The 23995-nt window shown below is 31.1% G+C and overlaps 1 protein-coding gene and 1 long non-coding RNA gene across 2 annotated transcripts; both read left to right on the forward strand.

Annotated features, from left to right (window-relative positions):
- The first annotated feature begins 7306 nt into the window (after window positions 1–7306).
- On the forward strand, window positions 7307–7773 carry LOC142232976 (uncharacterized). Its single transcript, XR_012721267.1, has 2 exons — window positions 7307–7472; window positions 7536–7773. It is a non-coding gene; the product is annotated as an uncharacterized LOC142232976 (long non-coding RNA).
- A 9576-nt stretch (window positions 7774–17349) lies between these two features.
- Window positions 17350–18091, forward strand: LOC142235167 (heat shock protein 23-like). The gene has a single exon (XM_075306423.1). It carries the CDS (start codon window positions 17435–17437, stop codon window positions 17960–17962), a length of 528 nt encoding a protein of 175 aa, XP_075162538.1. The 5' UTR covers window positions 17350–17434; the 3' UTR covers window positions 17963–18091.
- The last annotated feature ends 5904 nt before the right edge of the window (window positions 18092–23995 follow it).

A 23995-nucleotide genomic window follows, 5' to 3' on the forward strand; every position in this document is an offset into this window, starting at 1 on the left:
AACTAAATAAGTGAGAGTAATAGTGTAAAATAACTATTAGAACGTGTTAAATACAGAGTTAGTGACATCTGTCATATGAAGTTTTGTTCAAACTCGATCCATTAAATTAATTTGATATAAATTAACTGGACTGTATCATCATTTGCGAGATTGCCATATTTCATTCTACCTGTTGTTGTTGCTTAGCTGTTGTTTCTGCGGTTGTGGGTTGCTGGTGTATTGGTGACAGTGCTGCCGCTACTACTTCAATCGAAGTATTTTGCTTCATTTTCGCAAAATTTACTTCGTCACTCCTTCTTCCAAAAATCTGCTTCACTTTTTGTTCTGCTTCAAATTTTTGAATTTTTCCCCATATTACCTAATTGTTTTTCCTATTCCTTTAATTACGATGAACATAGCGGTTTTAATCATTGAATTATTAACCGATGTAGACCAATTTTTGCATAGTTGTTAGAGACCATATACTTACACCATGTACCAAATTTCAGCCGGATCGGATGAAATTTGGTTCTCTTAGAGGCTCCGCAAGCAAAATTGGGGGATCAGTTTATATGGGGACTATACATAATTATGGACCGACGTGGACCAATTTTTGCATGTTAGTTGTTAGAGATCATATGCTAAAACCAAATACCAAATTTCAGCTGTATCGGATGAAAATTGCTTCTCTTAGAGTCCCGCAAGCCAAATTTGGGGGTCCGTTTATATGGGGGCTATACGTAAAAGTCGACCGATATGACCCATTTGTAATACTGTTACGAATTTGATAATTATAGTTTAAGTTTATTTAAATTAGTTTCCGTTAATTTAAATTTCAAATTGTAACGATAAAATTTCGTTATAACTTGTTGGAATCATCTATTCATTTTCTAGCACTTTCCTGAATTTCTTTTATGTTCTTTTGTTTGCTTATTTTCATGTAAGTTCTCACTCTCTTTGATAACAACCCCTTTGTTTTGTTATTTTGCATTCTCATTTCATCTCATTGTATATTGTCATTGTTTTTGTTCTTGTAGTAATGCGAGCGCATATCTATGTGAGTGTGTATGTGTTTGGCAGCCACCAGATGAATGACTTAATGGTCGTAGATCCTTCTATCATTGTCTAAGAATGTTCTGGCGTTGCCAGAATATTGTAGTGCTACCAGAATGTTCTCGAATTGCCACACCGTCATATATAAAAGCGCTCGCATGCTGCTAACGAGTCAGTCTTAATTAAAGCGTCAAACGAATAACTTCAGTGTGAACGAATTGTAAAGTGTGAAGTCATAGTAAATAAATTGTAGATTGTCGTTATTTAAAAGAACTGTGTTTTAATTGTCGGGTAATTAAAAACGCCTAAATATAAAAACGTAACAATACCATCCGACCTACATCAATAACAAGTACTTGTGCCAAGTTTCAAGTCGATAGCTTGTTTCGTTCGGAAGTTAGCGTGATTTCAACAGACGGACGGACGGACGGACGACTCAGAATTTCACCACGACCCAGAATATATATACTTTATGGGGTCTTAGAGCAATATTTCGATGTGTTACAAACGGAATGACAAAGTTAATATACCCCCATCCTATGGTGGAGGGTATAATAAATTAAATTTTATTGTTTTGTTTTCAAAAATGTATACTACTTCAATTTTATTCAATCTACTCCACTTTTTTCCAAAATCTACTTCACTCAATTTTTCACTAGCGGCAGCACTGATTGGTGATTTCTCGGCGTTTTTACAATAACAGCTGTGTTGCCGTTTTCGGTGGTTATATTTTTTTGTATAATCATTACTGTGACCAAACAAAATGTCATATCCTTGTGGAATATGCAATGAGGAGACCGAGCGCACAAGAGCTCTACTTTGTAGATTGTGCAACATATGGTTCCATGCGGATTGCGAAAATGTTTCGAAAACCCTTTTTACTACACTAGATAAAAATCGCAATTTAGCATATACTTGCGTACGCTGTATGGAGAAACCACCAGACAATTCTGTTGATTCGTTTAAAATTGAAATGCGGAAAGAGTTTGCATCAATGAAAACATCTTTTGTTGAACTTTCGGATAGAATGAAAAAAGAAAATTGCGAAATGAAATCTACTTTTGAATCTGTGGTGGAAGATATCAGAATGAAATTGACCAATAGTTTGAAAGAAATCAAAACAGACCTAAACTGCGTTAAAGAAACTATGGCTTCTGAGTCTTTGGCGAATAAATGTGAAATTCTTGAGCTAAAGTTGGAGAATCATGCGCTTCAGCATCAGTTGAAGAGGAATGATGTGGTTATTACAGGCCTACCGGACAATTTGGAAAACCTGAAGGATGTAATTGTTTTGCTATGCAACTTTTTGAAATTGGAAATATCTCCAGTTGATATCACTAACATAATGTATATTAGGCAACATCGCGCAATACTAACCCAATTTGCTAGTGTTAAGAAACGAGATAATTTAATGGCAGCCTATTATAAAATTAAGAATGTTAAAGTATCTGATATATTAGAAGGCAATGATGAAAGTCGTGTATATTTAAATGATAATTATTCTAAACTTGCCAGTAAATTACAAAGATCATGCGCAAAATTGAAAAAAGACAAAAAAATTAATGGTTATAACATTTTAAACCGTGAATCTTTAAAGGTTAAGATAATGATGCTCAATAATGAGTCTAAAATTATCAGTATTCCAGAATGTATATCATTGTTTAAAGTTACATTGTAAATTATAATTCTTTAAATTTTTGTACATATACATCTCTTGCTCCTATACATAGTTCGTCTCTTTGGTCATGTGTAAATTTGAATGTTAATTTGTACTTTAATTTTTTTTCTGGTGCTGCTTTGAATTTTCGCACAAATAGAACTAAAATATATAAAATTTTCCAAATATATATATATATATATATATTTTAAGTAAAGAATATTTATACTATCAATTTTACACATCGACCCTATAACTAGCATTATTTTTCAACTTTAAGTAGTTTCAGATCTCATTTTGCTCATTGAGGAAAATTTAAAAAAATGGTTTTGAAAATTAATTTGAAAATTATATCTGATCTCTTTTTAATTCGTATCTTTTATAATCTAAGTTGGCTCCCCCAAACACATGGATATTTAATATATGAATTATAACGATAATCTTGGTCCTATAGCCAGCGATAATCAAATGTTGAATAACATGATATGTAGTAACTCGGGTAATTTGAATATTGGACATATAAATGCACAAAGTTTATGTCCATCAAACTCGAGTTGCAAACTTGAAGAGTTCAGGAATACATTTTTTAACTCAGACTTAGATATAATTGGTATATCGGAAACGTGGTTCAAACCTAATATTGTTTCTAGTGCTTTATCGATTCCGAACTATAATTTAGTCAGGAATGACCGTTCAAATTCCCGAAGAGGTGGAGGAGTCTGCCTTTACATTTCAACTAACCTGCGTTACAAAGTTATTTTTCGAGGAACACGATATGGAGTATGCGAATCACTTTTTGTTGAAATCTTTGGTACGAATTCATCAGTAATAGTCGGCGTAGTGTATTTACCAAGTGGAAATGTTGAGGCTTTTGAAGAAATTCATGGTGACGTTTTTGACAGGTATCCGAATATTGTTATTATGGGCGACTTCAATTATAATCTCTTTGATGTTGTTAAATCGCGTAATTTACGATCTCTCGGTACACGGTGTGGCCTTCAATGTATACATAATAGTGCACCTACACATTATCATTGTGCTTCAAACTCTACATCTTTAATTGACTATTTTCTTTTAAGCCACCCTTCATCTGTTTCAGTTAAGGGTCAAATTCAATTTCCCTTATTTTGTTCCTATCATAGTCTAATATTTATATCTTTTCAATTTTCTTCATATTTGCGGAATCAAATAAGTGAATATAAGGACTACGGCCGTGTGGATTTGGAATATCTAAGTGAACAATTAAGTGACTTTCAGCTACCTCCTTCATTTAACATGGGTGATGTTAATCTACAGTTATCGATTCTTAATGACGTCATAAATCGTCTTCATTCTTTTGTCCCTGTGTCAAGAAGAAATGTTAGCTTAGGCGATAATTTTATGAATTCGAGAGCAATCTTGGAAGCAATGAAGAAGAGAGATGGCGCTTACTGCCGATTTATTAGAAATCGTTCGGACTTGAATTGGAGGGCGTATTGTCGACTTAGAAATAGGGCTAAGTCGGTTATTAGGAAAACACGGTTTGAGTATGGCAAAAGGCTATTTGAAGGTGGTACCAATTCTCAGTTGTGGAAAAAAATTCGCAAAATTGGTTGTGTTGGACGAGGGGATTTGGAGGTTGATGAAGATGATGTTCAATTAGTGGCTGACAATTTCTTAAGTAATATGCGACCGAGTGATGTGCATACTTTAGATTTTGGCGGTACTGTTGACACTATTGGCTCTTTTTCTTTCCGCTGTGTTAATGAAAATGACTTAATTTTGGCCGTAAATTCAATTAAATCGAATGCGACCGGCTATGACGATATACCTATCAAGTTTGTTAAACAAATCTTACCTCTAATTTTGCCTATGTTCCTCCACTTGGTAAACACAATACTTACAGTTTCAATTTTTCCGGATGCTTGGAAATTGGGTCGTGTTGTACCCATTCCTAAAGAGGGACGAAGCGATATTGGGAATTTGAGACCTATAAGCATTTTGCCGTCAATGTCAAAAATCCTAGAGAATTTAATGAAGGCGCAGATCCTAGAACATATTGAAAGTAACTCACTTTTCCACCCCAATCAATTTGCTTATAGGAGGAATTTTAATGCCACTTCTGCCGTATTATCGCTTACTGACAAGGTTAGGAATATAATTGATAGGCGTCGCGATTGTGTTTTAGTATCATTAGACCTTAGCAAGGCATTTGATTGCATTAATTTTTCATACCTTATAAACAAACTTCACAGTAACATTGGTTTTTCCTATACAGCGTGTAAATTAATTTTTTCATACCTAACGGATAGGTCACAGTATGTTTCTATTAATGGTTCCAGATCAAGTATTGGAAGAGTTACGTCGGGTGTACCCCAAGGGTCAGTTTTGGGCCCAATACTTTTTTTGGCATTTATTAATGACATAATCTGTTCCATGGGAAATTCTTTTTGTCAACCGTTTTGTTTTGCGGATGATATTTTTCTTCTATTTAATGGTGATGCTACAGAACTATCTATTAACTCCCATCTTGAATATATCGCGGGACTTTTAACGACAAATGGTCTTGTCATAAATCCTTCCAAAACAAAGGCAATATTTTTTCAGCCCAGGAATCGTTCAAATTTTTCTCTTACACTTTCCATTTTAGGTCAGACAATTAATTATGTTGATTCTTTAAGGTGCCTTGGTATTATTCTTGACTCCAGCCTTTGTTTTGACAATCATATTGATAATATGGGTAATAGGGTATGTCTGACTTTGAGGAGACTATATGCTCTGCGTGCATATACGCCAAAGCATGTTCGTCTTCGGTTAGCACATTCTTTGTTGATGTCTCAGCTTAATTACGGTATTGAGGTTTATTCCGGGATCTGGTCATATAACTTGGATCGAATGGAGAGAGTCGTGAGGAAGATCGTCCGATATGTGTTCAATTTACGGGTTCGGGATCATGATCTAGTTAACCAGTGTATTCCTGATATCTTAGGATGTTCCTTCAGGAACTATATTAAGATGAAGTCTGTTTTTCACTTTTACAAAATTTTTAAGTACGGGAAGCCGGAAGTTTTGACCCGTGAATTTACATTTATTAATTCAACAAGAAATGTACAGATTGATGTACCGAGAATTCAGTCTAACATATACGAACAATCCTTTCTGGTCCGAGTTTTTCGTTTGTGGAATCGATTGCCTTCTGATCTAAAAGTTTTCTCTTGTTCTTGTAACGAATATAGAAGGAAACTAATTGACTATTTGAATAATATGAGTACGGTAAACTGACGCATTGATGTCTGGCACTTATAGGACTTTTTATTCTTTTATTCTTTTTTTGTATTAATTATATTATATTCATGTGGCTGGGGAGCCATATACTTTTGTTATAAAATAATTTCTAGGTATTTAAAATTAGTTTTACAATATCTAACATAGCTTCTTTATTACAATACATGTATAATAGGCCTTTAGTGGCTTCCTTTGTATTGATGTTTAATAAAAAATGAAAAAATGAAATGAAATGAATTTGCATCACTTCTTAAGGTGTGATCCGAATTCAATGTTTTGAATGTGAATTAAAAATTTTGTGATATTTTCCCAAATAAATAATTTTTATACTTTTTTAATGCATTCTAACGCTTGTTTGAAACGTTTTCCCTCGAATATTTTCAAATATTATCGATTTTTCTATAATGGATTTAGAATTTTTGTGGCAAAATTTGAATAATTTGTACCATTTTATTTATTCGTACTCTTTTTTTAAACTATTTGAAAAAAAGAAAACAAAAAATTACGCATTAAAATATAAAAAAATGAAGTAAAAAACTTTCTGTGTAGTTAAAATAGTTAACTTCTTTGTGAAGACATTCTTGGAAGTGCTTTTAAAGTTGTGCCTTTAGAACAACTCCCAATTTTTTGCTGGGAAAAGTGTGGAACTACCCTATGGGAAATGGATCAACCACAGAACTGGTACAGGACTAGTCCCTAGTGTGTATGGACCAATCCCAGTTTTGATCAAAACGTATGGAAGGGACCGTCCACTTTACCATGGGTTTGTCATTGACGGAGTAAACTTACATTTTAGGACGCGTCTTGGACTCATCCCAAAGGACACGTCCTGGGACACTTTAGCAGGAGCAACCCATAAACAGGTCCTCAGGAACCAGTCTCGGACAAACTCTTAGAAATCTCTTTCAATTTGGGCTCCTAATCGAACCCGAAATGAAAAAAAAACTTTTGAAATATGTCGAACAAAAGGTTATTCTGATAATTTTATTTCACAAATTGTGAAAATTGCATCTGACTGGAGCAAAGGTACCAGTTCTGTGATAGGTCCGTCAGTGCAATTTGCACCAATTTCCCGTAGGGTACTTTTAGTTGCTTTATTATAAATTGATTGTCGAGTTATTTTGATGTCTATTTTTTTATTCAATTTTATGAAATAAAACGTTAGTTGAACCTATAAGTTCAGTCTATAAAGTTTTAGCTAGGGGGGGCTATAGCCCCCCCCACGAAAATTGTCTACCTACGCTAATGGTTCTAACCCACCCGACCAAAGTGCCGAGAAATGGCGAAGGTTCGCTAAAGCGAACATTTTTCGAAATAAATTAACGCGCACATTATTCGAGGAAAATTCGATAATAGAAAAATTTCGAACGTTCGTTGTTTCGAAGTAATAACGAATTTTTTTCGGCTTATTTGTTGGTGTTCCGTCATGTTTGTTTTTTACAAAGACAGAGATTAAAAAGTCATTTCAGTTTAAGAAATTGTTAAGTGCGGGTGAAGTGTCTTAGCGAATCTAAAAGAGGTAAGTAATTTATTTATATATCTTTTAAAAAACTACCAATTTTCTTTCTTGTTTAAATTGCAGATGTATCCAGGCAAATGTTACTCATTGATTATAGTCCTTTTCAATGGCATAGCCTCGACCGGCTTAATAAGAAATTCCGCGCAAAGAAGTCAATGCAGTGTCTTAAATCACTTCAAATATATATTCCTAAATGTAAATATTTTAAGTATTTTGTTCGCAACACTAATAACATATCTATATTGTTTTGTATTATAATTATCTATATTGTGTTGTAATAAAATAAAAACAAACTTGAAAATTTTCGTTTACTACACAACTTATAATGGGAACAAAATGGGAATAAAACAGTATAGAAAACCTTCGAAAGCGGAATGATATCGAAATAGATTCGTTAACGATCAATTATAGATATCGCGAAACCTTCTTAACGAATCACTAGCAAGCCTTCGAAAACGAAGAGTTTGATGGCAGCAACAGCACGACAGATGAACGTTTTTCGAAAATTTTTCGAACCATTCTCGATATCGTTTTCGATAGTTTTCTTCGAGAAAAAAACCGAGAATATTTCTATATCGAATACGATAACGAACGTTGTGGTCAGGTGGGAACGGTGTTCTTCGCATACTTCTTTTAGCATTCGTACATATTCTCAGCGATGTGCGCGTAACCAGTCTTGTATTTTTGTTTTTGTTTTCATATCGATAGCAGTCAACTAATTTCGCAACAAAATAATTTGTTGAACATTCAGAATATTTCTATTATTTCCTCTGTCAAGCATCTACAAACACATTTCAACAACAAATGTCTCATATTCAATATACAAATTTGTTGAGCATCAGCAGATTTTAACATACATACAAATACAGTTGTTAATATTTATTTGCAGTTATTTGTGTGTGTGTGTGGTTATAAATGAACATTTCGCAATGTGCGAATGCACTATGGGCGGAAATCGCAAAACAGCGGCAAAAAGTCAAATTTTCAAAATGAATTGGATATTCCAATTGAAATTACTATAGAACATCTTGGAAAGTAAAAATCGAAAGTTAATTTAAAACTTGGCAACCCTGTTCAGGAGAAAAAGGCTGCCAATGTTTACCAAAATTTATGCCAGTTGCGTTTAATCAAGGCGAACAAAAATTGAAAAATTTCGTGCTTAATTTTTTTCGCAATAAAAGTGAATAAAGAAAACTTTTAAATGTAGATTCTAAGAGGAGGTTTAGTAGTTCAAAATGTTGTAAAGACTTTACAAAATATTTTTATTTTTGAACTTGAATTTATGGATTCAAAAGTGCGGTTTATACGTGAAAATTGTAACACATACGTATATTTGCGAGGAATAGAACTAGAAATGTTAACGAATGTTAATGAAAATTTTTGCTTATTATTGTTCGTGAGGAAGTATACTTTTACGTGCTGTAAAGTTTGTCTGCCCAAACTTGCCCATACTAAAATAAATGTAAGGGTTTAATAGTTAAATTTGGGAAAATCGGGCGATACATATATATGGTAGCTATATCTAAATCTGAACCGAATTTGATGAAATTTTGCACACTTTAAGGGTACTATAAAAAAATTACTTTGTGTTAAATTTGAAGACAATCGGGAAGTAAATAAGCGCAGTATGGTCTAATTTGTCGAAATCGGGCGATACATATATATGGGGGCTATATGTAACTTTGATCCATTTTTTCGAAATTCAACCGTGTTTGTCCTTTGACCAAGAAAACATGTTGTACCAAATTTTATCAAAATCGGTTAATAATTGCGACAGGAGTCCTGCGAACAACAAACACAGAGGGGCGGAATTAGAGTTAGATACCGAAGAATGTGATATTGATGGTTAATATTTGTTTAATTTTAATTAATAAAATTAATTTAATAAAATGGCAACTGGTTTATACTATTTACATCAAGTTCTGGGGATAAGGCACTTTCTTAATAAGGAAAATAAGCAAATATATTTTAAACTCCATCTAAGAGTATATTCTATAGTATTCCAAGTGGAATTACAATTTCGACCCCTCTATAGTAACGCACCTGGAATAAGGGGGATTGACTCCCTTTTTGTTGGTAACATTTGATTTTGATAAGATATATCGATATACCATGTTTGGCGATACTAGATTGATTGTAAATAATTTTTGCCGCAAATTTTCAATTTCCGCCCATAGTGGAATGGTATGCTCTTTTGCAGTATATCATTGATGTTTTGTTGAACTTAACAATTAGTGTTGTTTTAATAAATTTAATGATACAAAACCTGCTCAACCAAAAATGACGCTGCGCCCCCCATTTGGGAAGCTCTGCTCTAATATTTTCTTCTATAATGGCATTATTTTTTATTTTTACCTGAATAACTATATAAGGACCTAAAAGAGGGTAGATTAAAGGTATAAAAAGGGCCTTGTAGGAATCGTTTAGTTCATTACATAATTTTTGTCATAAACTGGTCGTCATAGGACTTTATGCTCTATTTTTGGAATAATTCGATAAAATGACTGGCAATAAGTATAATCAACATATATAAAAGCAAAATATAAACACTGAATGCACGAAAACTGTACACTGAGGTAGAAGAAAACCTAAGACTACGCCAAAAGAAGATCATATAATCGAATGAACTATGCAACAATTCACTCAGATGTCATCTGAAGAAGTCAAAAAGTTAACTTCAACCGCGATCAGATGTAGAGCTTTAGGAAATATCTTTGCAGCTTATTTACTTCTTCGAACCATGAATAATCCCAAATTTTTTTGCATTGAATAATAAAAATTTCAATACACTTTCAATTTCAACATATTTTCCTTAATATTATTAATAACTTTTTTCTAAACTACCGATAAAATATTAATAACTTTCTCAAAAATCCAAAATATTCCATGCCTTTATATTCCCCTTGTTGCATACCTGCTTAATAGATGCAACAGCCAACTATACAACTGAAGCATGCCAAACAAAACCAAGCAAAGTCAAAACATTCCTACAACCAAAGATAATAAAAGAGGAAGATGGGAGATTGGCTACTGAGCACATCAAACCATTTACCACATTAGTTTAATACTCGAACCAAACGCGTATACGACAAGTATTGACATAGCATTAAAATGCACATAAAAAGAAATTAAGAGCACGAAATAAATTTCCATAAATGGGAAAATGTAATTTTTTTTGTTGTTGCCTAAAATTTAGCATTGTTTCATTAAGAAAATTAAGTTTTTCATTTAAAAAATAAAAACGAAAAACAAATAAAATGTGACAAACATGTATTAAACTAATCTGGTAAATGCAACATTTGGTATGACGCAAGCCAATCTCCCATCTTCCTCAATTCTATAATCTTTGCCTACAACAACAAAAACACATGTGCCTTTATTGAAAACAACACCCTATCCAGCCAAATAAACCATCCGCGAATAACAAACACACACACAAACCACTAAATGAACAAAAAGAAAAACAACCCCACGCTCATGTATACACAACAAAACTCAAGTAACATCATCTTTACATTAATCACATTTCACTATGCCGATAAAGATCTCTGTACTATGTATTAGTTCATCGCATCTGCTGACAATTTACTCTAAAAATAATATTCGTAAAGGCACACCAGTTTATGAACGATGAAACGTTTAACTTAAAATTTGCAAAAACTTCATGAAATGTTATCTACCATTTTTGACGAAAATGTATATAAATTTAATTACATGTGAACTAAAAATATTTCATTGGGTAATTTTCTACCAACAAATATTAACTATAGGAATTGTCAGTAAGAAATTGCTATCCACTTTCAAGTTCATTTTTCGTAAAAAAATATTTTCTCATACAAAAAATGTTATAGTAAATTGCACATATTATTTAAAAAGTACCTTACATTTCACAAGTAGTTTTATAGCATGACAAACGAATTTTTAACTACCAGTTAAGAAATTTTTTAAGGAAATTTCCATCGATTCGTAATATTCGTAAAGGCACACCAGTTTATGAACGATGAAACGTTTAACTTAAAATTTGCAAAAACTTCATGAAATGTTATCTACCATTTTTGACGAAAATGTCTATAAATTTAATTACATGTGAACTAAAAATATTTCATTGGGTAATTTTCTACCATTAATTATTAACTCAAAATCATTTTTCGTAAAAAAATATTTTCTCATACAAAAAAACTTATAGTAAATTGCACTTATTATTTAAAAAGTACTTTACATTTCACAAGTAGTTTTATAGCATGACAAACGAATTTTTAACTAACAGTTAAGAAATTTTTTAAGGAAATTTCCATCGTATTTTGTAGGGTATGAACTAAACGATTGCTACTTAGAATTTGTAAAATTTCTTTTCGAGTAGTTAATTTTCGTTGAAGATACGAAAAATTAACTAAAATTCTGGAAAATTCTTGTAATAAATTATTGTAAAAATCTTCTTAAATTTATGAGACACTTTTTTTCTGTGTGCTTTTGAATGTTGTACCCACGTTTAGTTCATGAAATGTTTGAGACATATTTAGAAAAAAGAAAATTTCGCAAAATATAATAAAGTTTAATTACAAACAAATAATTTTTTTGCAATAAAAACAATTTAAATTAAGCGTTAGTTTAACTACGGAAAATTTTTTCTGTGTAGATGTTGCACAGTGGGAGGAGATATGATTCGATTAGTAAAGGGATAATTCATATATGCTTTCTCCATTAGTAGGTTGCATGTCGGGTCCAAATTAAGTCAGATCTATTCTGAATGGAAAAGTCCATTCGCCCGAATGGAAACACGTACATATATTGACATCTGGCGTTTCCTTTTCAATGATTGAATTCACCAAGTTCATTAATCTTCGTTGTTCATATATCCCAAATATGTAATGAATTAAATATAAAATACAATCATGCATCGCTTGTTTCGATATTAAGGTAAGTACTATGTTCGCTTTTCGCGTTGAAATTTTCGCGGTTACTTTATTAAAACAGTTCAATATAAAGCAGATAAATTAACTAAATTGATGTGCAATTTCTTGTTCCTCTAGATTTCGGCTAGACTTTACAGAAATATGTCTGTTTTCATTTATAATTTTGATTATTTCAGGAAAAGTAATCGCGAAAATAAAGTGATTTTCAACTCGAAAACCGAACATAGTACACACCTTTAGGGAAGATTGAACTACCTCGTTCAAAAATTGAACTAAATTGTATTCCATTTTTTGAGATTTCTATAATGCGTTGCTAAAATAACGAGAATTTAAAGAGATTTTTTTAATTGTTAATATTATCCGACGAGAATTTCTATTTATGTTTTTAGACCAAAGAAGTTTTCATTCAGAATTATTCTTTGAAGTCAAACAAAGTTCGTTGAGGGTAACCTGTGTAGCCATGTATCTTTCTGGCTCAAAAAAGTAATAAAAGAGAGTATTCATTCAATAATAAAAATCATTTCTTTTTCTAGTCATCAATAATGGACCATAATTTCACATATTTTTTTATTTCTTTATTGTTGTAGGCTGGGGAGCCAAGGTCTTGTCTTTTTTTTCTTTTTTTTTTTTAATTTAAAACAATTTAAACTAATATATATATATATATATATATATATATATATATATATATATATATATATATATATATATATATATATATATATATATATATATATATATATATATATATATATATATATATATATATATATATATATATATATATATATATATATATATATATATATATATATATATATATATATATATATATATATATATATATATATATATATATATATATATATATATATATATATATATATATATATATATATATATATATATATATATATATATATATATATATATATATATATATATATATATATATATATATATATATATATATATATATATATATATATATATATATTATATATTTATATTTATTTATTACCTTAATTATTATTAAATTCTTATAGTTTTTTTTTAAATATTTTTTCTTAATAAACCTGTTATTGTAGTTAGTTTATTACCGCATAAATCTGTAATATATTGTTAATTGGGCCAGGTTTGGCTTTGTGTATATTACTTTGGAGAATAATAAATGAAATGAAATGAAATGAAATGAAATCGGGTGATAAGAGCAACTTTTATCAAAGAAAAAAAGTAAACTATTTTAATGGAAAATTTCGAAAAAAATGAAATAAAATTTAACTACTAGCAAATAAATAAATTTATTCCAATAGAAACAAGTTAAATTTAGCGTTAGCTTAACTACGGATTTTTTCTGTGTACACGCAAAGAAAAAAAAAACGTTTGGAAAACGTGTACCGAAAACGTTTTTCTTTTGTTAGAGTTTTTTAAATTGCTTCGAAAATTTTAAACTTTTATCACCAAAAAAATTCGTTTGTTACAAAATTTTTATTTTGTCAATAAAAAAAGTTATTTTTGAAACAACAGCACAGTCCATTTCGTTTATATCAAACACTGTTCTTTTCTGACTTTAGGTCTTTAATAAGACACATTTTACAGTTCAAAATTTAATATACTACAATGTAATGTTGAACATTTTTTTCGGAATCTACCGAACATATCTGGAATATATGTAAAAAAAAAAAAAAACTTTGGTCGAAGCAGGGATCGAACCCACAACCCTTGGCATGCAAGTCGGACGTAGCAACCACTGCACCACGGTGCCAAACTAAATGGTTGTTTCTGTTAAATAAACTTTGTTTATTGGGTTCGTGGGCGCCGCAAGCTATGCTATATAAATATAACTTATATGGATATTTATCTATTGATGACCTAACAGGTACATAGCTCAGTGGTTAGTGTGTTGGCTTACAAAGTGCATGGTCCGCGGTTCGATTCTCCGTCCAGGCGAAAGGTAAAAAAAAAATTTAAAAATTTCTAAAATCGTATAATTTCTTCTACATTGTTGGTATTACAGGAAAAGGTGTTAAGAACTAAAAAACATCGTGGATGTGAGAAAGATGTGAGGGAAAATGCAATTAGCAAGAAAACAATGTTTTTTTTTGAGATTATCCTTATGAAATTGTTTTTACATCCAGGAAAAGAATAAACGTTTATCACAAAAAGTATATACCTTTCTCCCAAACACACTTCCTTACAGCGAAAAGCAAATGAGAAACGAACTTTGTTTGTCTAAAATTTCGTTTGGGAGGAAAGAATTATTTTTTTGCGTGTAGTTGTTCTTATTTAATTTAATTTATGTTAAGGAAAATAAACTTATTGAATTGCTACTTTGGATCACAATGAATAGTCTCTGAAGTCCCACAAATCTCCTGTGGATTAATGGTGGATTATCCCACCTCAGTAATGCTGGTGGCATTTCTGAGGGTTTCAAAGCTTCTCTAAGTGGTTTCAATGCAAGTTGGAATGCCGTTCGGACTCGGCTATAAAAAGGAGGTCCCTTGTCATTGAGCTAAACATGGAATCGGGCAGCACTCAGTGATAAGTGAGAAGTTCACCACTGTGGTATCACAATGGACTGAATAGTCTAAGTGAGCCTGATACATCGGGCTGCCACATAACCTAACCAATAATAGTCGAACAATCCGTTGAGTTGCGATCACCACTTTATCTACGCACACAAAAAAATAACTGCAAATAAATATTAACAACTTTATTTGTATGTAAAATCTGCTGATGCTCAACAAATTTGTCTACTGAATATGAGGCATTTGTTGTTGAAATGTGTTTGTAGATGCTTGACAGAGGAAATAATAGAAATATTCTGAATTTTCAACAAATTGTTTTGTTGCGAAAATAGTTGATTGCTATCGATATGAAAACAAAAACAAAAATACAAGACTGGTTATGCGCACATCGCTGAGAACATGTACGAAAGCTAAAAGAAGTATGCGAAGAATACCGTTAGAACAAAATGAGTAATAGCACATGCACGTGTATGATAGCAAGCAAAGAGCTCATTCATCAGAGAATACAGAATAGCATTTATAAATGTCTGTGAAAAATTTATATTTTTCAATTTTGTAGTTTCTTAAATGTGTTTGTTGTATGAGATAATTAATAAAACCATATTAATATCGGGATCAGAGTTATTACAATTCTAATTAACTAGAATATATATCACTGGGCAAAAAGTTGTAAAAATGCTTGCTAGACCCTGAACTACTCAAATTTAAAATCGTCATACATTTACAAAACTGAGTATAGGATTTTCGACACAAAAAATGTTACATGTTCCCCGTCCAAAAATAGCATTTTGATCATATTCCTTCTCTGTGTGTACTTATCTCCAAAATTGTTCCGGCAATTTTTATGCAATAATTCTATCAATTTCAATTTATTTTTTTGTCAATACACCAATAAATTTGTTACAGTCATTGATAGACTCCAACAAACCACATACAAATTTTTTCGTTCAAATTCAAAAATATTTGTTAAGGATTAAACGTAACGTTCAACAACAAATATTTTGTTCTGTTGGATGCTCAACAAATTACTTACAAATTATGTTATTGAGAACACAAATTATTTGTTGCCTTCTGATGGTAACGATTGCTAACAACTTTTTTGTAATAATGGTTATTAAAAGTACAAATTAGTTTGTTGCAGGAAAATTAACAAATTTTGTTATTGGTTTTCCAACAAAAGTTATTGGTTCTCAAACTTATTTTTATCTGTGCGAGTATGCTTCATTGACTTTACAAAAGCCTTTGACACCATACGACCCGAAGCAATACTGAAAGCGCTGGAATGTAAGAGAGTTCTATTTTACCTATTTTACTGTCCACATAAAATTTGACGAATTTCTTAAATCTACTTTATTTTAAGTTATTAATTAGGCATACTTGAATTCTAAACTAATTTTCAAATACACGAAATACGTTTACTTTATAAATTAATCCGAAATATTGAATAAAAAGTATAAAATATAAAAACCATGGCCTCGTTTACTTACACCTATTTTTCTGTCCACATGTGTATGTATATATATAAAGACAAAATCTTTGGAACCGGGCATGACTTTTTCCAGTGCAGGTTTTATTGTCAACTTTGACATTCGCAAATATTAATTATCGACCATACATTGCTCGCCATACAAACGATAACCACACAGAAAAAAATTTCCGTTGTTAAACTAACGCTAAATGTAACTCATTTTTATTGTAAAAAAATATTTGTTAGTAGTTAAATTTTACTTACTTTTGCAAAATTTTCCACAGCCCAATGAAATTTTCGTTTTTTTTTAAGTATGCTTCAAATATTTTATGAACTAAACGTGAGTATAAAGTCGATGACTGTACACATAAGTTCAATATGATCTAAAGCAAATGAAAATTTTCGTACGATTCCCAAAAATAGTAAGAATGAACTACTGTATGGTTACAATGGTCATGATTCATGATTTTCTTCTTATCGTTTAGTTAATATTTTCTTCTATTAGAGGGTGTAATTTTGTGAACTGTAGTTAAAAAGTACAACAGGGCATTAAATTTTCCTGGTTTTAACGACGTTTTGGGGAAATCTCAAAATGTGTAGCAAAATTTAGTTAAATTTTCGTACGAGTTAGTTTATTTTTCCTATAAAACAGTTTACTTTTTTTCGGTGCAGTTTAGCTTTTCTAACACAAGCGACCTATCCTAATATGATTGGACGTATAAAAATAAAGTACTCTCGCTTTCATTTCACCCCTCTGTCTGATTGTGGTAGTCACAACCAAGTGAACGAAATTGATAGGAAAAATATGTCAACATTCGAGAATACAGCAAACATCTAGAATGGTCTCTGGCTCTCTTAATGCTCTTCTAGAGTTTTCTCTTTTAATAACAGAGTGAAGAGCAATTGTATGATGGGAAATTTCTCTTTGCTTTCGACAAATTGTATAAATACAGAACGTCGCCGTTGCAATAATTCAGTTTAATACAAAAAATATACAAGTTTAAAACTTTCTCTAGCACACAATCGTAACAAATCAAAACATCGCAAAATAATATGGCAAACTTTCCATTGCTATTAAGTTTGGCAGATGATCTCCATCGACTATCATTGGCTGCATCATCGTTCTATGATACATTTCCTCCCTATTTCAGGCATTCACAATGTCCCGCTCTGGTAGGTGGCGATGCATGTGACAAGGCACAGACTATTGGCAAAGACGGCTTCCAGGTGTGCATTGATGTTCAACAGTTCAAGCCCAGTGAATTGAATGTTAAGGTTGTGGACAATTTCATACTGGTTGAGGGTAAACATGAGGAACGAGAAGATGAACATGGCTATATATCTCGTAGTTTTGTTCGTCGATATGCATTGCCCAAGGAATATAATCCGAACAAGGTTGTTTCCACTTTGTCTTCTGACGGTGTGCTAACGGTCAGTATTCCAAAGCCCCAAATTGAAGATAAATCTGGTGAACGTATCGTTCAAATTCAACAAGTCGGTCCCGCTCATCTGAATGTTAAATTAAATCCCAAAGAAAAAGACGATGATGAAGAGAAACCGGAGATACAGTCCAAGTTATAAACTCAAAATTCATTTCTACGTTTTTTGGTTTTGAATTTGATTTTGTCGTGATGAGAACAATAGTCTGATTTTGTGATATTTGCATTAATTTTATTTTCAAATAAATTATAACCTGTGTTTATAATAAAAGAGTTCTGTTTGTTTACATATGTAAGCGTTTTGCATTCTACACTCAAAAAAAGTTTACTTGGATCCAAAGATTTTGACCTTCTCTTAAGGATTTTGGTGATTGATTCCGAGCCATAGATGCGGCTTCTTCAAAAAAAGACATTTTTAGCGACCTATCTGTCCTTAAATCTAGGACCAATAAAATAAACATTAGAATTCAGATTTCATTTATTGAATTTTCATTTTTTTTTCGCGGTATATTAATAAAGCTATTCACGTACAAACAAATACCAGTTTAAAAATCCAAATTATAGCGGATACCTCAAAGTAAAAATGTTTTCTTAATTCCAAAAAATCTTTAAACCAAAGATGCTAAATCCTCAAAGTAAGTGTTAGCCTATATTTGAAGCTTTTTTATCTTAAATCTAAAGATTAAATATTTCAGTTAATTTAAGGACCATTTCTTTAGATCAAAAATGTGTGTCTTTATTTTAAGGAAAATTTTGCTTTAGTTCAAAGACACGCGACTTTAACGGAGGGACGCAAACTTACAAAATTTGTGTCCTAAATTTAATGAAAAAAAATTTGAAATAAAGATTATAAACTTCGTTTTAATTAAAATGTCATTATTTTAAAGAAATTTTTCCTTAATATTTTTTAAATTGCGTATCCTAAAATTTAGGTTGCATAATCTTTAATACCACGTCAATATTTTTTTCAGTGTAGTAAAACGATGACCATTTGCTTGAAATTCAACAGAAATATGGAGTGAGATTCGCTCTTTGGAATGTGGTATCCAGACCCAAATTCCAGACCGTGATGGGCTAAATTAAAAATAGTAAACACAGATAAAAATAAATTTGAGAACCAATAACTTTTGTTGAAAAACCAATAACAAAATTTGTTAATTTTCCTGCAACAAACTAATTTGTACTTTTAATAACCATTATTACAAAAAAGTTGTTAGCATTCGTTACCATCAGAAGGCAACAAATAATTTGTGTTCTCAATAACATAATTTGTAAGTAATTTGTTGAGCATCCAACAGTACAAAATATTTGTTGTTGAACGTTACGTTTAATCCTCAACAAATATTTTTGAATTTGAACGAAAAAAAATTGTATGTGGTTTGTTGCAGTCTATCAATGACCTGTAATAAATTTATTGGTGTATTGACAAAAAAATTAAATTTAAATTGACAGAATTATTGCCCCAAAATTGCAAAATTGCTGGAACAATTTTGGAGATATTTTGTTAAGTACACACAGAGAAGGAATATGACCAAAATACTATGTTTGGACGGGGAACATGTAACATTTTTGTGTCGAAAATCCTATACTCAGTTTTGTAAATGTATGACGATTTTAAATTTGAGTAGTCCAGGGTCTAGTAAGCATTTTGACAGCTTTTTGCCCAGTGATATATATTCTAGTTAATTAGAATTGTAATAATTCTAATCTCGATATTAATATGGTTTTATTAATTATCTTATACAACAAACACATTTAAGAAACCAAAGATTATAGAATTGAGGAAGATGGGAGATTGGCTTGCGTCATACCAAATGTTGCATTTACCAGATTAGTTTAATACATGTTTGTCACATTTTATTTGTTTTTCGTTTTTATTTTTTAAATGAAAAACTTAATTTTCTTAATGAAACAATGCTAAATTTTAGGCAACAACAAAAAAAAAATTACATTTTCCCATTTATGGAAATTTATTTCGTGCTCTTAATTTCTTTTTATGTGCATTTTAATGCTCTGTCAATACTTGTCGTATACGCGTTTGGTTCGAGTATTAAACTAATGTGGTAAATGGTTTGATGTGCTCAGTAGCCAATCTCCCATCTTCCTCTTTTATTATCTTTGTAAGAAACTACCAAATTGAAAAATATAAATTTTTCACAGACATTTATAAATGCTTTTTTGTATTCTCTGATGAATGAGCTCATACTCAACGGTATTCTTCGCATACACTGAAAAAAACAGTGAACCCACTAGGAAGAAAACTTTTGGTTAATTTTGGAAAATTTTGAATATCTGGAGAAAATTTTAACTAAACAGTATTACAAACGTTGGCATCACGCCGATGTCATAAAAATAAGTAAATATTTTTCGACAAATTCAAGAAAATTTATTAGACATAACTAAGTTTTTTCACTTGTTAAAGAAAATTTTGTAGTTTGAGGGAAAAACTTGGAGTTCAAAATTGCAAAAATGTCTTTAGTGACATACGAAGTTCATGATGGACGCATTTTTGGTAAAATTTACAAATTTAAAGAAATTCTGAACTATTTTGTGGAAGACACGAATTTAGTTAATCTTTATGCTTCATTTGAGTATAGTTTTTCCTCGGTTTTAGTTAATTTAAAAATTATTAGAGTAAAGTAAACTTTCTCCAAACATAATAATTCCATGAACTAAAATAAAGTTAAATTGGCTTTAGTGAAATAGAGAGTTCACTTTTTTTTGCGTGTACTTCTTTTAGCTTTCGTACATGTTCTCAGCGATGTGCGCGTAACCAGTCTTGTATTTTTGTTTTCATATCGATAGCAGTCAACTATTTTCGAAACAAAACAATTTGTTGAAAATTCAGAATATTTCTATTAGCATCTACAAACACATTTCAACAACAAATGCCTCATATTCAATAGACAAATTTGTTGAGCATCAGCCGATTTTACATACAAATAAAGTTGTTAATATTTATTTGCAGTTATTTTTTTGTGTGAACGTTTATAAAGAACATTTTCAAAAATGTACAACACCGGCATCAGATGTTTAAATATAATCACAGAATTAAGCAAAATCTTCCATTGTTATACTTTCCACCATTGGATGGGGGTATACTAACTTTGTCGATGTATACTTTAGTTTATATATACTTAGTTCTAAGTCGACTCAGAGATGTCCGTTCGGCCTTCTATTGAAATTACGCTAACATCATAAGGAAACGATTTCAAATTTGGCAGAAGTAGCTGTTGTCGTGTTGTAGTATCTGCGTGAAGATTAATTTTAACAATTTAATTAAACACTGAAACACTGAAAAAAGACTTCCCGGTTCCAAAGATTTTATCTTTAGACTAATGATTTTGGTACTGATTCCGAGCCAAATAATGCAAAATTCGCATTCGTATTAAGGACTTGAAATCTTTGGACACTAGCGGTCCGTCCTTCTGTTGAAAACACTCTAACTTGTCATTGAGCTAAACATAATGTTCTAGACTCTCCAAATATAAAATATATTTTGGATCCTATATAACATATGAAGGTCTCTGAAATGTCGATAACGAAAGGTTTCGTTTGAATGGGAGTAGTTGTTTTATTTATATTTTTGCAATAAAAACAAATGAATTAAAAACATACATAGTGGCTTACTGTCGTGGTTTAATATTAAGAGGGTTATATACAAATTTGATACGAACACAATTAAAAAACCAAATCAGAACTCACAACGTGCATGGAAAAATAATTCCCAGGTAGTTGCAGTATTACAAAAACAATAAAAACAACAAAATTCAAGTACATCCAGATGCCAGTTTTGTTTACAAATATAATGTTAGTAAACAAGAGATATTAAATCAAAGACAATAAACTTTAGGAAGATAGGAAATTGGCTATTGAGGAGATCAAACCATTTACGGTGTTAGTTTCATACTTTTCGTTTATCGAACCAAACGCGTATACGACAAGTATAGACATAGCATTAAAATGCAAATAAAAAGAAAAGAAAGTGCACGAAATAAATTTCCATAAAGGGGAAAATGTAATTTTTTTTGTTGTTGTCTACAATTTAACATTGTTTCATTAAAAAAGAAAATTAAGTTTTTCATTTAAAAAGTAAAAACGAAAAACAAATAAAAAAATAAAAAAATTACAAACATGCATGGAACTAACATGGTAAACGTAACTTTTGGTATGGCAAGCCAATTTCCTATCTTCCTAAAGTTTATTGTCTTTGTATTAAATATTTTCAATTTGTTTTGTTTACATTTTAATGTTAGTTACCAACAGTAACCATGTTTTTGACAATAATAAAATTTGGCATGTAAAATGTAAGCAACAGAACCTACGTAACCAATAGTAACCTACGTAACCAATAGTTACCTATGTAACCAATAGTAACCTATGTTTTTGACAATAGTAACCTGTGGAGTGTAAAATGTAAGCATTAGTAACAAGACATGTTTTTGACAATTGGATGTACTTTGGTTTACTATTGTAAGAGTTCAGAGCCAAGCTGACTGTGATGTAGTACCTTTAGTACTTGTAGCTTTGGTTTACTATTGCAAGAGTTTGGAGCCAAGCTCCAAATATGAGGAACTAGGACTGCATGCAAAACATTTAACGCCTTTAAGGTGAGTAATGAGTTCGAGTTTAGCCGCTAAAATCGAAAATAAATCAGTATAAAATGATACCTCTTTGATTAAAATAAAATAACTTAATGGGGAATAGCCTAAAGCAACTTTTATAAAGTTTATTATCTTTAACCAACATTTTTTGAATTTGACGGCACTTCTGAGAACAATCGTATACGACATCCAAACAGTGATGCCAGGAAGTTTTTTGAAAATTCCCGTGGCTTCTAAAAATTCCCTTTTTTCCCTACGCCCAAAATTGTTTCCCCACGGTACTAAATTCAAACAAATTTGGCAAGAAAATAACAAATATTTTATATTGAATTCAATTTCTTTAAAATTATATTCAGGGATTATATCTGTCAATAAAGGGACCAAATGTTCAATAATATGACATTTTTATTCGGATTTCGAACATTGCAACATCATTGCTCATTTTTAACACTACCAACATTTTTCTTGTGGACTTTAATGGCCGCGTGTTTTTTCAGGTCAGATTTCAACAAATTACGAACTTTCCACAAGCATTGGTATTTAAAATCGTCATTTTCGACCGCCTCTAGCCAACCCTTTAAGTCAACAGTGAGCCAATTTGGTCAAAAAGGCTATTTTCTAAATTTTGTTGGAATGGTTTTATGTTATTTTCTTCACTAGACGACATTTTTCTAAAACATTAAAAACTGTTGTGAATGTAACAGTTGTAAAGCAGTTTTTGAAGATATTTAATAGAATGATGTTGATTTACAAGTGGCAAGTTACATGTTGCAGCGTCTATCAGTCAGTGTTTTTACTCTCGATGGAGGCAGCGTGTCTGTAAAATATCTGAAAAACAATCACTTTATTCCATTTGGAAAGTCAAAAATTGTTCACCAATATACCTTTTACAATTTTAAGCGAAATAACTATGTTTACAGCACTTCATTATCGATTTTATTTAAATAAATTATAAGAAGCTAGTTGCGCTTGGTGTTTCACAAAATATAAAATGGCTCTTGTAACAATAGTGATGGCAAAATACTTTCATGTACATTTCATACTTTTTCATACGCTTTCCCCATCACAGTTGGCGATTTTTGCTGTGTCACTTACGAGTCTGTGGTAGCGATGAGGATGAAATGGAACTTTGACAGGGTTATTACACCCAAAAAAATTTGTTACTCATGATAGGAAAAATGTTTGCTAAAACAGCAGATTTTGTTTGCTGAAAAAGGGACAGCAGTAGCATGTAGTTGTTTCAGCAAACATTCGTTAGTTGAAACAGCAAACATTTTTTACAGCTAAAATAGCAAACAAATGCTGTTGAATTAGCAAACGTGTTTGCTAAAAGTTTTTGACAAACATCGCAGCTGAAATAGCAAACTGCGTCAGTTGAAATAGCTAACATTTTTACTGCTACTACAACTACAAATGTTTGTTGTTCCAGCAACAAAATATGTCGAAATGAAACCCGTAAATCATTTAATACAATAACTTCTACATTTATTAAATGTGTGAAATAAATTGAATCCCATTGAAGTATTGGAAGTTGAGTTGAAGTGTTGTACAGAATTTATTTTCGAATTTAT

Source organism: Haematobia irritans, chromosome 4, assembly GCF_050003625.1.
Source record: "Haematobia irritans isolate KBUSLIRL chromosome 4, ASM5000362v1, whole genome shotgun sequence".
Lineage (NCBI taxonomy): Eukaryota > Metazoa > Arthropoda > Insecta > Diptera > Muscidae > Haematobia > Haematobia irritans.

Excerpts from the sequence above, each read along its gene's own strand:
- LOC142235167 (XM_075306423.1), top strand. The coding sequence starts at position 17,435 with ATGGCAAACTTTCCATTGCTATTAAGTTTGGCAGATGATCTCCATCGA.